The following is a 12,799-nucleotide window of genomic DNA, read 5'->3' as shown; positions in this document are numbered from 1 at the left end:
CTAGTGCACACATATGGTCTTCCAAGAACAACTTAGAATAGGCGAATCTCCTGCGCAATAATTTCAGGAGCTTCAAGCGGTAAAAGGTGCTTCGCGCCCTTTGCAACAGTCGTGGTGACATGGATGCCAGTGTTCTCCAAGAATGACACCACCTCAGATTGCACTCTGTCCATTGGTTCCACAACATCTTCCTCGCCTACAATCACACGGGCTTTCCAAGGGGCGCTTTCCATTGCCCTCTGCACAAGGCCAGAAATATCCTCCTTCATAGCATACGAAGGCCAAGCTTTCTTCGCGAAAGAATTTCCAGCCAAGCTGTCACGGACAATCATATCGATATCAGATTCAGTGAGATTCGCAGGCTTGGCAAGGACGTAATTTATGGTCTCGCGAACCGAATCTTCCGACTCGTAGGCAGCCTGTTGCTGAGCCTTCATCTCGGGCGGTAAATCCACAGGACTCGGCGGCGCCGGTGCAATGAGTATGAGACCGCGGATCCTCGGTAGCAGCCAGCCATCCATACTCTCAGCTAGAGTGGCGAGGGCGACTTTTGCACCCATTGAATGACCGATGAGAATGATTCCGTGTTGCAAAAGCTTGTTATTCTCGGTGTCCTTAGAAAGCTCACCCAGAGTGAAGATGACATCTTGTGCCATTTTGGTAACCGAATAATTGGCTTCGTAATCTTTCACTGGTCCGGTAGACTTGCCCCAGCCTCGGAGATCGAATGTGATGGTTGGGTAGTCTTCGCTGACGCAGTGCCGTGAGCCCGGTGATGTAAGTTTGTGCCAGGTTGATGAGCTGCCGCCCCAGTAATGAAGGAATATCAGAAGAGCTTTTGCCTCTGACGATAATTCGGTTCCTTTCCTTTTCCCTCTGGTGATGTACGCGCAGATTTTCGTGTCTGGTTTGGTATTGAAAGTCCACTCCTCCATAGTTACTAAAGGAGAAATAGTGCGGGGATGTTGGATGTGAGTGGCTCAACGGCAGGACTGAAATTTGAGTATAGCGAGGAATCTTTTGAAGTATTGGGTAGTGATGATGGTAGTGTTTTTTGGTGCTGGGTCTTTCTCTTATAGTTCTCGTGGATGATTCCGTTGATACCCATAGGCAAAACCCCGAAACTCCGCGGATTTTGGCCAAGAGTCCGAGGCGTCGGCCTCTTTGGATAGGTGACTAACAAGACATCCAAGCTACATTGGAGATTGCTTTGACATTCTAGCTTTCAGAGTATGCGTCACGATCCAAAATAGGAATATTGAAACTATCCGCATCACGTTGAAAGCCTGTCCTTGGTTATACCACTCACACATATGATTGACATTTGAGACATCGTCGGAGCTTTCACATCCGTCGACTAGGAGCTTTTCAAGGTAGGTAATATGGCCCTGCTATTATTGACTTGAGGCAGAAATTACATCGAGTATCATCGTTGAATCATGAAAAGACAATACCAAAGACGACATCGCAGGTTCCGAGTCATTCGGGTCTAAGCGGTTTGGGGAAAGCCATGACAGCGGAACTTGCCGTAAGATTTGCCACTCACTGCAGGTTTCCCCGGAGCTTGGCTAGGTATAGGTCGAAATTCTGCATATCAGAACTTTCCAAGTTTCTTTCTCGCGTTTAAAGTTTTCCAGGATTTCACTCGGGTCTCTTTTGTCGAACTTTTTTTATTATTCTTCTCTGCTCAGATACCTCCATGGCTTCACTTTATGAACACTCTACCCTCGATGACACCTGGGCATGTACAACCATTCTCGCTTCTACGAACCTTGGTCTCAGCTATTTGTGGACTCCCACGTATGCACCGGGTTCACAAAACCACCTTTGGCCCGGTATACTGGATCGGACCCATTCTTTGTAATGGCGGTGTATGAACGTCCCGCTTCTGGGATTGACTGCCACCCAATGATGCTGTCGAATTGATGACACGACGTTAACGGATATGGACGTGCAATTATTACCCATTCCCACGTGATAGAAGCATTGAAGAAGGGGCAATGCTTCGCTACCACTTCCATGGATCCCGCTCGATACGAGACAAGAGGCTAACTGTCCTTCGTCGTGTCCCACTTTCCATTCATCATTTGAACCCGACAGCACGGTTCGATGGATTTTCACGATGGTCCGAGATTTCATGAGCCGATCGGAAACTTGTTCAGGTTCCGCCAATTGGGGACTGTTATGCTAAGGTAATCTGAACACCCTGGGTTGTCATCCCGCCAATAATGGGCTCGGAAGGGTATACTCACTGTGGACTGCGAATCACAACTTAACGGATGTGCATTTCCGCTCCACTTTGGTACCAAACATTCCCGATCAAATGCTATACAAGACCCGAGGCCCCTCCAACGCCCGATCTCCAAGGTCCCACCTAGCAAATACTGATCACACTCGAGTATCGACAATATCATTCGCTCTCAACGAATAATTGATCGTTGGCGGAGCTGTGTGATGCGATAAACATCCGGAACGGTGAAAAGGAGGGGGAACATGCTGCGATACAAATCCTGGCGAGATCCCGAAGGATGACTGCCGATTGAACCACCCAATTGCATTCAGTAGTTGGTCGAAGGGGTAAGCTGATGCAGATGGGCTCACCTCAGCGAAGGCCTCCTAAGGGTTTTTTTTGCTATTCAACAATCTCCGTGTAGTAGGGGAAGCAACCCTACCATTCCGAGGGCGGCAATTGTGGAGAAAAACTGGAGTTATGGCCCCGAGATGAGCAAAAAGCCTCACGCGAGCAAAAACACGAGATTCTTCGAATCCTAAGAACCCAACATTCAACGCCGACGCCCGTGCTGGTCCCTTACTTCGTGTCATGTACATCCTGCGGATCACCTTTGCATCTTCACGTCTCCCCCGATCAAGCCTTAAAAAGCCGGTAGAAAGGCACGATCGGATAGGCTGCCGGCCAATCCGAAGCGTTTCGCTTGTTAGAAGCTGGAAACTGACGTCGGTCCGGTCGGGAGAGAGGGGCGAGATGAGAGAGAGGCGCGCAAGATTGGGTAATTTGATGGCTTTATTTTGTCTTCACATCTTAGGGCTCCGATACCCACCCGTCTGCATTCTGCAAATACGGGGCTTTCATTGGCGGCATCTCAAACCGAAGCAAAAGGTGTCACACTGGAAATGGCACCTCTTTTGCAATGATAGCTCTGTACCCTAGTAGTCTAGTCGTTATTCTCTCTGTGTCAACAACTGCTCTCATGACCAGCAAAAAACAAAGAAAAACGTACAATGCGCCTGGCGAGGGCGCTGCGAATGATTCTGCAAAGCAATCGGGGCCGCATAGTGCCCCTGCAACTCCCAAGCGACCTTCTGGCGCGGAGGCCCCTCGAGGGGGAAAACTTCCAATTCTACGCCTGCGTTAGGGGACGCAAATATTGCGAATTCCAAAGCCTCCAACGCAAAAGTTGCTATTCCCCGCCAGCCACCGGGGAATACCCCCCAACGCTACAACCGGCGGGTCCCGCGAGCTTGTGAGTCGTGTAGACAGCGCAAAACAAAATGCAGTGGTGACACCCCAGTTTGTCGACAATGTCGAGAATTGAGAGTCACTTGTCATTATCCTGTCGGGTGGAGGGAGAAAATGAAAAGGTAGGTGTTTTTGAACGGTTTTACCGGTACCGAGGCTCTAGAAATGAAAACAAATGTACTGACCGGGTCTACTGGAGCCCAATAGGGAGGTTGACCGGCTCTCTGCTGAGGTTCAAGACTATGAAAATTTTCTGGACGATTTGCGAAACTCAGCAGAGTCTCGCACGGCGGACTGGATCAAGACTTTGCTAGAAAAGGTTGGTTGAATGCATCGCTGCAATGTACTAGGACTAACCCGCTCATGCAAGCATGAATTGAAGGGAGAGGGTGCCTTTGACCATGCGCGCTCCTATCTCTCTACACCTCAAAACGACGCGGACCCAGATGAAACGTCTCCGCTCTCATCAATTGGGTCGCTCGACGCCATTGACCGAGTGGACGAGGATCATAACCGATCAGAACACACTCGGGCAACGGGCTATATGGGCAAAAGCTCGGAAATCACTTGGATGCAACGGCTGCAGAGAGAGGCTGAACAGCGTGCCCGTGGCAAGTGTGGTGCTTTAGAATCCGAAGGCGATGAAGACGACGAAACAAAGGATAGGTTCTCACTCAGCGCCTTAAACTATCACCTCGACGACCTCAGTATATCCGTGCCCGAACCAATACAGAAGTATTTCATGCCGCCTCGACATCTAGCGGACCGACTCTTTGACGACTACTTGAATACCGTTCACCCTTTTTTCCCTATTATCAGCAAATCACTATTCTGCGCACAGTACCAGACCTTTTTTGACAACTCCGCTCGATCTAACTCCGTCCGACCTGGCGATAAATGGCTCGCCATTCTGAATGTCATCTTCGCTATCGCTGCAAAGCACGCCCACCTCATGAACTCACCATGGCGAGGGCCAGCGAACGACCATTTGATGTACCTAGCCCGTGCTAGGCTTCTCAGTATGAACGCTGAGGTCTTGTTCGCGCATCCCGACCTCCAACAAGTTCAAGTGGAAGGGTTGATCGCGTTTTACCTCCTTGCCTCGGACCAAATCAACAGGTTCGCACCGGAACCTTTCTCTTTCTGTGGTGGATCGGCCCTAATAAGTTGTACAGGGCCTGGAGAATATCAGCTTTGGCAGTGCGCTCTGCAATCACCCTCGGTATCAACCTGAAAAACAACAGTTTGAAGACTCCCAACATCTCTAAAGAAGCTCGGTATAAGGTATGGTGGTGCATATACTCCTTTGAGCATATGTTAGGCATCATGACCGGTCGGGCGATTTCTACATTGGATGGAGGATACGCGACCCCGTTGCCATTGCCATACGAAGAGGATCAACTCCAAGATGATCCGGCTGCGATTGAAATTCTTAACGATCCAACATTGAGAGACGAACAGATTAACAATGTGATGGCGAGCTCACTTATCCGACAAACGATCCACAGAGACCGATCCCAACCGAGGGACCAATCTTGGATCAAAAGCCTACCGGTCAACTTCGGACTCTGCTATCTATACAACTGCGACTTAACGATCATCGCCCAAGAGGTTATCAACAAGATCTATTCAACCAACTGCGTCATGTTACCATGGTCGGAGATCGAAAGCCGAATCGATGAAGCGAGATCTCGAATAGACTTCTGGCTGTCAAGTCTTCCTACAGGACTTGACTTCACACTGAAGAAGACCGATGACAGCCACGACCAGCTGCGCTGTAAACTGGCTCTGGGCTTTCACTACTACAGTGTACGAATCACTCTCGGCCGCCCGTGCCTCTGCCGACGAGATGCACGTCAAAATGGAACCCAGCCTACATTCAGCCATACGATGGCAGTCGTGACCTTAGAGTCAGCATGCGGCATGATCGACCTGATCCCCGATGAGCCGAACGTTCTCCAACTCTACGACATCTGTCCCTGGTGGTGTATCCTGCGCCAATTGATGCAAGCTGCGATAGTCCTTCTCCTCGAACTGTCATTCGGGAGTGTCCACATGCCAGAAGAGGAAGACAAATTCGTCCGACTAGCGAAGAAATGCATCCGCTGGTTCTACGCCATACCCGAACACAGCTCCCGCCGTGCATGGCAGTTCTGCGACTCCAGCTTCCGCAAACTCGCCAGTGGCATGAAATACGCCGTCGACGACATCCCTTCCCATCCCTACCAGCCAGAACCCGACTCTTCTGAGACACCTTCCCACCTCCCCTTTCACCCTCCGCTCGCCCCAACCTCCCGCGATTACTTCACACTGCCCCAGGAAGAACTTTCCATCTTTGGCTCGCGCCCGGTCCCAGAAGCGGACCTGTGGACAAGCTATTTCAACCTCCCCACTCCCGACCTGATGTCCTCCTTCCAAAGACCCGTTGAGATGGCCGACTCGTACTTCCCATATGAACCACTCAGTGAGGATTTCATTCGGTCTCTGTTCCCGTCTACGGAGGAGAATCATAGGGAACCGAATTGATCTCTGCCTTACCCCTCCCTCTCTAGCAGGAGATGAAGAAAGGAACGAACACGATTATCCTTTTTTGGTCTCTTCTTCCACATCTTGTGTTTCGATCATTTACACGGTGTTCCTCTCCCATCAGCGTGTCTACTATAAAAGTTACCCTGGACAATACTCCATCATAGCGCCTTGACATATCTTTTCAAAAAAAGCATTCACATCACTCATCTTTGGATAAGTATTATCTAGATGGCTGTGGGTGTTAATTCCCGCAGCATGAGTTGCATTTAACGATATTACGCTTTAACATTAGTTGATTTGTAAATTAGTAGATTGGTCTTCGTGTTCTTACAGAAACCATCAATCTGAGACAAAAGGTCCTAAAATACACGCGGATTATTCATCCTAGAAAGCGCTGTTTGACTTTCACATGTTCAAAGCGGGATCTTCCACAAGGAACTGCTTGAGCTTCCAAAGTGACAGCATCGCTTTTATACTCGAAGGATCCTCGGGTCTAAAGAACAGCGCCACCTGCTGATAATGCGCAGCTTCAGTCTGACGAAGTCTCTCCAAGTCCGACTCCCCCAAAAGTTTCGAAAGATCAAACACGGGAATCTTCTTCTGCGTCTGCGGGTGCACCACCTCGTTCAAACTCCCACTCTCAACTTCCCCCCGAGGATGAAGAATTACCGCACCACATTCCGCCCTCTCAATAGATCCCAACCGCCCCAGCGCATCAACTATCCCAGCATCCGAAATCTCCTGAACATCAAGAGCGCTCCACACCCCGTCCTCACCCCCGAGCCCCCACTTCTCTCTCGCAGCATCCAACTTTCTCGCAACATCGCGCCGCATATGCATAAGCACATATTCCGGCATATCCTTCATCCACGTCATATTCTTCTCCTCCTTCGCAGTAATCGGTCCATGAGGATGTTTCCACCGATACGGCACCATCCTCGTAATAGCCGGTTTCTTCCCCGCGCTTCTGACGAAAATCGGAGTTATAATGCGCAGGAATGAAAGACGATCAACCATTCGTAAGAAGAGCGTGCGACCTAGTTTCTCATTTCGAACTGGTGTGATGCTTGATTCGGTTTCGCCTGTTGCCTTATCTGGGTCTGATGTCTGCACGGGTGTTGATTTGCGTGCTAGTGAGTCCTGTAGAAGGCCCACGGGTAGCATGTAATTGAGGTCTGCATTGGGCTTTTTCACTAGGCCCCATTGTCCTAGGATGTCGCGTGGGATTCTTGCGCCTGTTAGAATGCACATACGTGGTGGTGACGCTAGTGCGACGGCCCAGGGGTTCTTAGACAGCGGCTCGAGGTCTGCTTTGTTTGGGAGTCTTTTGTGCTGCTTTTCAGGCCCAGTGCGCATGTTCGTAACTAGTGGAGATTGAGGTAGACGTTGTGATGGTGGAATATTGGTCTCGGTATCAGCTTTGGTCTCTGGAGCTTCATGGCGTGGAGAGGTTGAAATGGAGCGGCGAGCGATGTGCGGCTGATGAGATGTAGCGACGAGCTGGCGGAAGGTGCGAAGTCGCCATGTTGCGAGCGATAAGCGGTGGCTGGCGCACTCCATTGTGTTGAAGATGCAAGAAGTTGGAGTCGCGCTTTTCTTTGCCAAGTTGCCGCGGATGTTGCGCCAATCAGATGTTGCCATTTGCGGAGTCGTCTTGGAGAGCTCCAAACAGTTCTACCGCGCTAATCAATTACATTCTGGCATTCTAGGTATTACGCGGATCCATGTAGTTCTTGCTAGTCGTCAGGTTCGGAGCCTATATGTCTACCTTCCAAAATTGTTAGTCTTGGTCAAAGTTACTCAGGTGGTGAACCAACGCTTGGTAAATGCCTCCTAGCCTTGTGACCCCGTCTTATATCAAATTGGATAAATATTCTTCATAATTTGTTAAAATAAAATCAGAACTGAGAATTCAATGTCATGAATTCAGATCCCGAGGCCGGAGAGTAGCTCAATTGAATGTATCATCACTCGATATCGGGAACACGCCATGCCGGGCTCCAGGGCTCATATCTTAGCGCGGATAGAGTTATCGATAGCTCCGCTCCGCAACTCTCACCGTCCTTCACCACACGCAGCCTTCAAGATGCGTCCGACAATATCTATCTCTCGCCTGGGGCGATCATTGGCCCGCTCATCAGTCTCTACCATCCGACCTACCACAGCTATCTTGCGGTCCTTCTCAAGCTGTGCGCCCTCGTTCGACCGCACGCCTCCGCGGGGATGGACACCAACGCCCTTTGTGACGGAGACAGTGGTATGTCAACCTCTAATGCCCCGCGCAATCTGAAACCGGTACTGACAAGCTATAGGGCGGTGGCTGGCACACCTGTATGTTGCACAATAACTCTAAAGAGACCCCTCTACCGAACAGTTCACTAACCAACTGTCTTTGCGCCCACGAACAGATGATATCTTTTCAAGACTCTTGAAGGTTCGAACCATAAATTATCTCTGCACTCTAACTCACTAGCTAACATCACCACAGGAGCGCATCATCTGCCTCAATGGCGAGGTCGACGAGTCCATGTCCGCCTCCATCGTCGCCCAGCTCCTCTTTCTCGAAGCAGACAACCCCCAGAAACCAATCCACCTCTACATCAACTCTCCCGGCGGCTCTGTAACAGCAGGTACCTATCCCACGACCTCTCCCCGCCCAATATCTAACCTTATCCCCAGGCCTCGCAATCTACGACACAATGACCTACATCGCCTCCCCAGTTAGCACAATCTGTGTCGGCCAAGCTGCCTCAATGGGCTCCCTCCTCCTCTGCGGCGGCAACCCCGGCAAACGCTACTGTCTTCCCCATTCCTCGATCATGATCCACCAGCCCTCGGGCGGATACTTCGGGCAAGCGACCGACATCGCCATCCACGCGAAAGAGATCCTGCGCGTGCGCCACCAGCTTAATCAGATCTATCAGCGCCATCTGACGGGAAAGAAGACGATGTCGCTGGACGAGATTGAGAAGTTGATGGAGCGGGATTATTTCATGGGTGCGCAGGAGGCCTTGGAAATTGGTCTCATTGATGAGATTTTGGATCGTAGGGTCAAGGGAAAGGAGGATGGCGGTGTTGGTGAGGGGAAACCGCCTGTTGTTTAGATGTACAGGGCCATTAGGTCTAGGTCCAGGTCCCTGGGTTGAGTGTTGTTTGTAATAATATCATGACTATATCCGTGCGGGGTTACAAACAGCGATGGACGACCAGATGATTATGTCGGTAACCAGCACCGGAGTACTGCGTATAGATCCCAATGTTCTCTAAAATACATGGCGATGATATTGGTCATCGGTCCACTCGAACAATCCGTCCATCGGTCCCAACTTGCAGTCCAAATCGTTGCCGAAGAAATGTTGCTGTCTCGGGCGTGGGCACGTAGCCCGTCGTAGGTCGTCGCGGTGTCGTCGAGTACTTCCATTGATCACGTACCGTACTGAAGAAACCCATTTCCAAGATCGTGGCCTGGCCCGACGAATACGAGTCTAATGGGTGGCCTCCGCGTGGTGTTTGTGCAGAACTGCTTTCGCCAGGATCAGCTAAGAGTGTCGTTCGTTCATTATTCACATCCTCGTCGATCTCAGCGACTGGTAATGCGTCCGACGTGTCAATTGGGCTCATGGTCTCGGTTTCTCGTACGACGCCTCGTTCCTCTGCGTCGTGGTCCTGCTGTTCAGATACCGGTTCTGTATTTGTAGTAGTGGATGGTGTGGGCGTCATGCCTACTGTCTTGACCCGCTCAATGATCAAGGCGAGCATGACGAAATCAATTAGGAAGATCAATAGGTCGAATAAGAGAAGTCGCAATACGGGCACTGGTTTTTGTCCGATAAAGTCGATGAACAATCCGCCGTGGAGGTATCCGCGCGTGCTTTCGCCGGCTTCGGGTCGAATGAAGAAGGCGTGGAAGGTCATACAAAAGAGGTTGCTGGCTATGATGGCGCCGACAAAGGGTTGGTTTCGCGTTGGGTCGAATGGCGGCGCTTTCGGTGTGAAGAATATCAGTTCAACTATGGCGCGAATGGCAAATAGAACCACAGAGCAGCTATACGGCAGAGGTAAGTGTTAGCTAGTGAGCTCCTTCGGGGCGGGTGGGCAGATGCGGGATGGTGAATAGCGGGGAAGCGTTCAACTCACTCCATGTAATACAACGCTGAAAGCTCGCAATAAATCAGAATGTCCAGATCGCGCAGCAGTCGGTCAATGAAGGCGATCTTTGCGGAGGACTGGAGTTTCCTCACGCGGCTGTTGCTGCCGCGCGCAGACGAGCCTGGCTCTGCATCATCGAGGACAATGCCAGACACGTCAGCGATGTACTCCGCATCTCGAAAGGCATCGACGTCGGTCATAGAGGGTCATGGGGGCGTGGACGAGGTAGATGGTCGTCCAGGCTCCAGATCAATGGGGTCGGGGAGATGATAAGCTGTGGAGTTAAGGGAGGCCGCGGGATCATCTCGGGCCGACCACGTGCATGTACTTTGTGCTCTTTCAACGTTGATCTACTCTACAATCCATATGCACTTGTAAATAAATCATGGTTCGGATATGTCTATTTCATTCAACCTATTTCAGTTCATCTGCATGAGAATGTTTAATCAACGAAGATGGTCTTCGACAGCTCGGAGTAGTGCTGGAAGAAGCCGGTGAAGAGACGGATGGCATAGTCGACATCGTAGGTACCGCCGGTCTCACGACAGCTGTGCATGCTCAGCTGCGGGTTACCCAGATCCAGAGTGCGGGCACCCAGAGCAGCAGACAGCATCGGGCCAATGGTGCTACCACAGCTAGAGTCGTTGCGAACGACAAACAGCTGCAGGGGAATGGGGTTGCCGCTCTCCTTCGTCGCCTTCTGTGCAACTTCCTGGAGAAGCACAAGTCCAGGAGAGTTAGTGGCATAGCGAGCGTTGGCATTGATCTTGATCACAGGGCCCTTGTTCATCTGGGGCTTGTGGTCGGCTTCGTACTTGGCGGCATAGTTGGGGTTAACGGAGTGGGCCATATCGGCAGACACCAGGAAGGAAGTGGAGAGAGTCTGCTCGTATGCAGTGGCCAGGTCGACATCCGCTGCAGAGTTTGAGGGGAGTACCGACAAGCGACGGATGATAGCCGGGAGAGCGTTGGAGTCGGCACCTTGGGCGGTGCGGCTGCCAATCTCCTCGTGATCGAAAAGAGCAATCAGACGGATAGCATCCTCATTATCCAGCGCCGACTTGTCGGCCACGGAATTGATCAGGCCAACAACGGCACAGTAGGAGCAGTTGAGGTTGTCCAGGCGGGGGGAGAAAATGAACTCCTCGCTCATGCCGCCAAGGCAGGACTTCTGGGTATCGAAAAGGATCATCTCAAAGTCAAGGACTTCCTCGGGCTTGACTCCGGCCTCAGCCGCGATCATCTCCACGAAGTAAGGATGGTGGCGCTCAGATGCCGATTTCAACGGGGAGAATGCCTCCTCTTCCTCGGCCGGCTTGGAGTCGGCAGTGCGGTTGAGCTCGGCCTCCGCCAGGCCAGCAATGGGGAACAGCTGGGTCTCTTTGTTGAAGGAAAAGGTCTCCTGGCGGTCCAGATGAATGGCCAGAGTGGGAATGCGAAGAACTGCAACGTTAGCTCAACATCACCTTTGGATTAGGACAGAACATACTAGGACGGTCGACCTTGACCAGCTTCTGGACGATAGAGCCGTCGGCGGCACGAGTCATCACACGACCAGCAACACCGAGGTCACGATCGAACCCTTGTAGATTTATAGTTAGTAATTAGATCCTTTGGACAGCTATTCAATAATCCAAGATAAACATACAGGTGTGCCAGATGCCACCGCCATAGGTCTCAACGCCGACCTGGACGAAGCCCTCGCCGCTCTTCTTGCTCACGGGCTTGACCCTCAAGACAGGCGAGTCGGTGTGAGCACCGATCATGGAGATGGAGTTACCAGGCTGGGATTGTCAGCGGATTTACCAACCCCAGCTAGAATCATACATACCGTCCATTTCTTTCCAATGGCAAAAGCCACGAGGGTGGTGGTATTACGGGTCAGGTAGTACTTGCCACCGGGCTTGCAAGTAGAAGCCCAAGAATCACGCTCCTATATGTATATGAAATTTTTTAGAATTGACCAAACACTGTGGGGAAGCTCTGGGTACCTTGATTTCCTGGAAGCCGGCATCGTTCAGCAGTGTCTTGGCAGATTTGACAGCATGGAAGGCTAGATCCCGGTCAGAACAGGTTCCACCCCAGTATCATCTTCATAGAGCATACGAGTAGGAGAGTCATTGACAAAGGACAAGAAGTCCACCGCCGGTTGTTTAGAAGCCATGGTAGAATAACGATGTAATTGAAAGACAGAGCGCAGCGACAGACGTGGGGGCATAGTCCAGTGCGGAGAAGTGGAAGTGACAGGGTTTTCCGTTTTGGCGGTGACTGTCACTTTGCCTTTCATGAATGGGTCCTAGGAAAGCTACTAGCTGCAAGATATGGAACTATGGGGCCCCCGAGCTATATCTGGTAATCCATCACGGATCATTATTGAAGCCGGTTTCTAACGTTAGTTAATTCCTGGCTGAAATGATTGGCAGGGATGAGTTGCTATGGCCTAAGCTCTGCGCGTCCGAGGCGCGTAGATGAGCGCGCCCTTCGCGTCAGGTCCCTCACATATTCCCCCCACTTAGTGAGTTGGTGACTTAATCGGCGGTTCTTTGGCCCAAGTCTACTTCCCTTTGGGCCTGAATCGCGTTACCAAAACAAGCCTGAGACGGAGGCTACTCAAATCATAACAAGAAGCCACATGGTCAGTCC

General features: G+C 51.1%; 6 protein-coding genes across 6 annotated transcripts; 2 read left to right on the top strand and 4 right to left on the bottom strand.

Annotated features, from left to right (window-relative positions):
- Positions 1-32: 32 nt before the first annotated feature.
- On the bottom strand, positions 33-935 carry N7443_007984 (alpha/beta fold hydrolase; the record flags this gene model as incomplete). The annotated part of the gene is made up of 1 exon (XM_056888040.1): positions 33-935. One exon carries the CDS (start codon positions 933-935, stop codon positions 33-35), a length of 903 nt encoding a protein of 300 aa, XP_056739731.1.
- Positions 936-3,540: 2,605 nt separating this feature from the next.
- On the top strand, positions 3,541-6,004 carry N7443_007983 (fungal specific transcription factor domain-containing protein; the record flags this gene model as incomplete). Its single annotated transcript, XM_056888039.1, has 4 exons — positions 3,541-3,600; positions 3,678-3,797; positions 3,849-4,597; positions 4,654-6,004. 4 exons carry the CDS (start codon positions 3,541-3,543, stop codon positions 6,002-6,004), a joined length of 2,280 nt encoding a protein of 759 aa, XP_056739730.1.
- Positions 6,005-6,412: 408 nt separating this feature from the next.
- On the bottom strand, positions 6,413-7,567 carry N7443_007982 (uncharacterized protein; the record flags this gene model as incomplete). Its single annotated transcript, XM_056888038.1, has 1 exon — positions 6,413-7,567. The coding sequence occupies one exon, from the start codon at positions 7,565-7,567 to the stop codon at positions 6,413-6,415; it is 1,155 nt and encodes a 384-aa protein (XP_056739729.1).
- A 430-nt stretch (positions 7,568-7,997) lies between these two features.
- Positions 7,998-9,111, top strand: N7443_007981 (ATP-dependent Clp protease proteolytic subunit; the record flags this gene model as incomplete). Its single annotated transcript, XM_056888037.1, has 5 exons — positions 7,998-8,264; positions 8,320-8,338; positions 8,416-8,441; positions 8,496-8,637; positions 8,687-9,111. 5 exons carry the CDS (start codon positions 7,998-8,000, stop codon positions 9,109-9,111), a joined length of 879 nt encoding a protein of 292 aa, XP_056739728.1.
- Positions 9,112-9,295: 184 nt separating this feature from the next.
- Positions 9,296-10,356, bottom strand: N7443_007980 (DSC4 family protein; the record flags this gene model as incomplete). Its single annotated transcript, XM_056888036.1, has 2 exons — positions 9,296-10,052; positions 10,145-10,356. 2 exons carry the CDS (start codon positions 10,354-10,356, stop codon positions 9,296-9,298), a joined length of 969 nt encoding a protein of 322 aa, XP_056739727.1.
- A 242-nt stretch (positions 10,357-10,598) lies between these two features.
- Positions 10,599-12,320, bottom strand: N7443_007979 (M18 family aminopeptidase; the record flags this gene model as incomplete). Its single annotated transcript, XM_056888035.1, has 6 exons — positions 10,599-11,599; positions 11,646-11,738; positions 11,805-11,940; positions 11,988-12,089; positions 12,148-12,209; positions 12,263-12,320. The coding sequence occupies 6 exons, from the start codon at positions 12,318-12,320 to the stop codon at positions 10,599-10,601; spliced, it is 1,452 nt and encodes a 483-aa protein (XP_056739726.1).
- Between the last annotated feature and the right edge of the window lie 479 nt (positions 12,321-12,799).

Source organism: Penicillium atrosanguineum, assembly GCF_028827265.1.
Source record: "Penicillium atrosanguineum strain IBT 20685 chromosome Unknown utg000006l_segment0_segment0, whole genome shotgun sequence".
NCBI lineage: Eukaryota > Fungi > Ascomycota > Eurotiomycetes > Eurotiales > Aspergillaceae > Penicillium > Penicillium atrosanguineum.
Note: the sequence above shows the minus strand (reverse complement) of the source record. Positions and strands in the feature narration are given on the sequence as shown.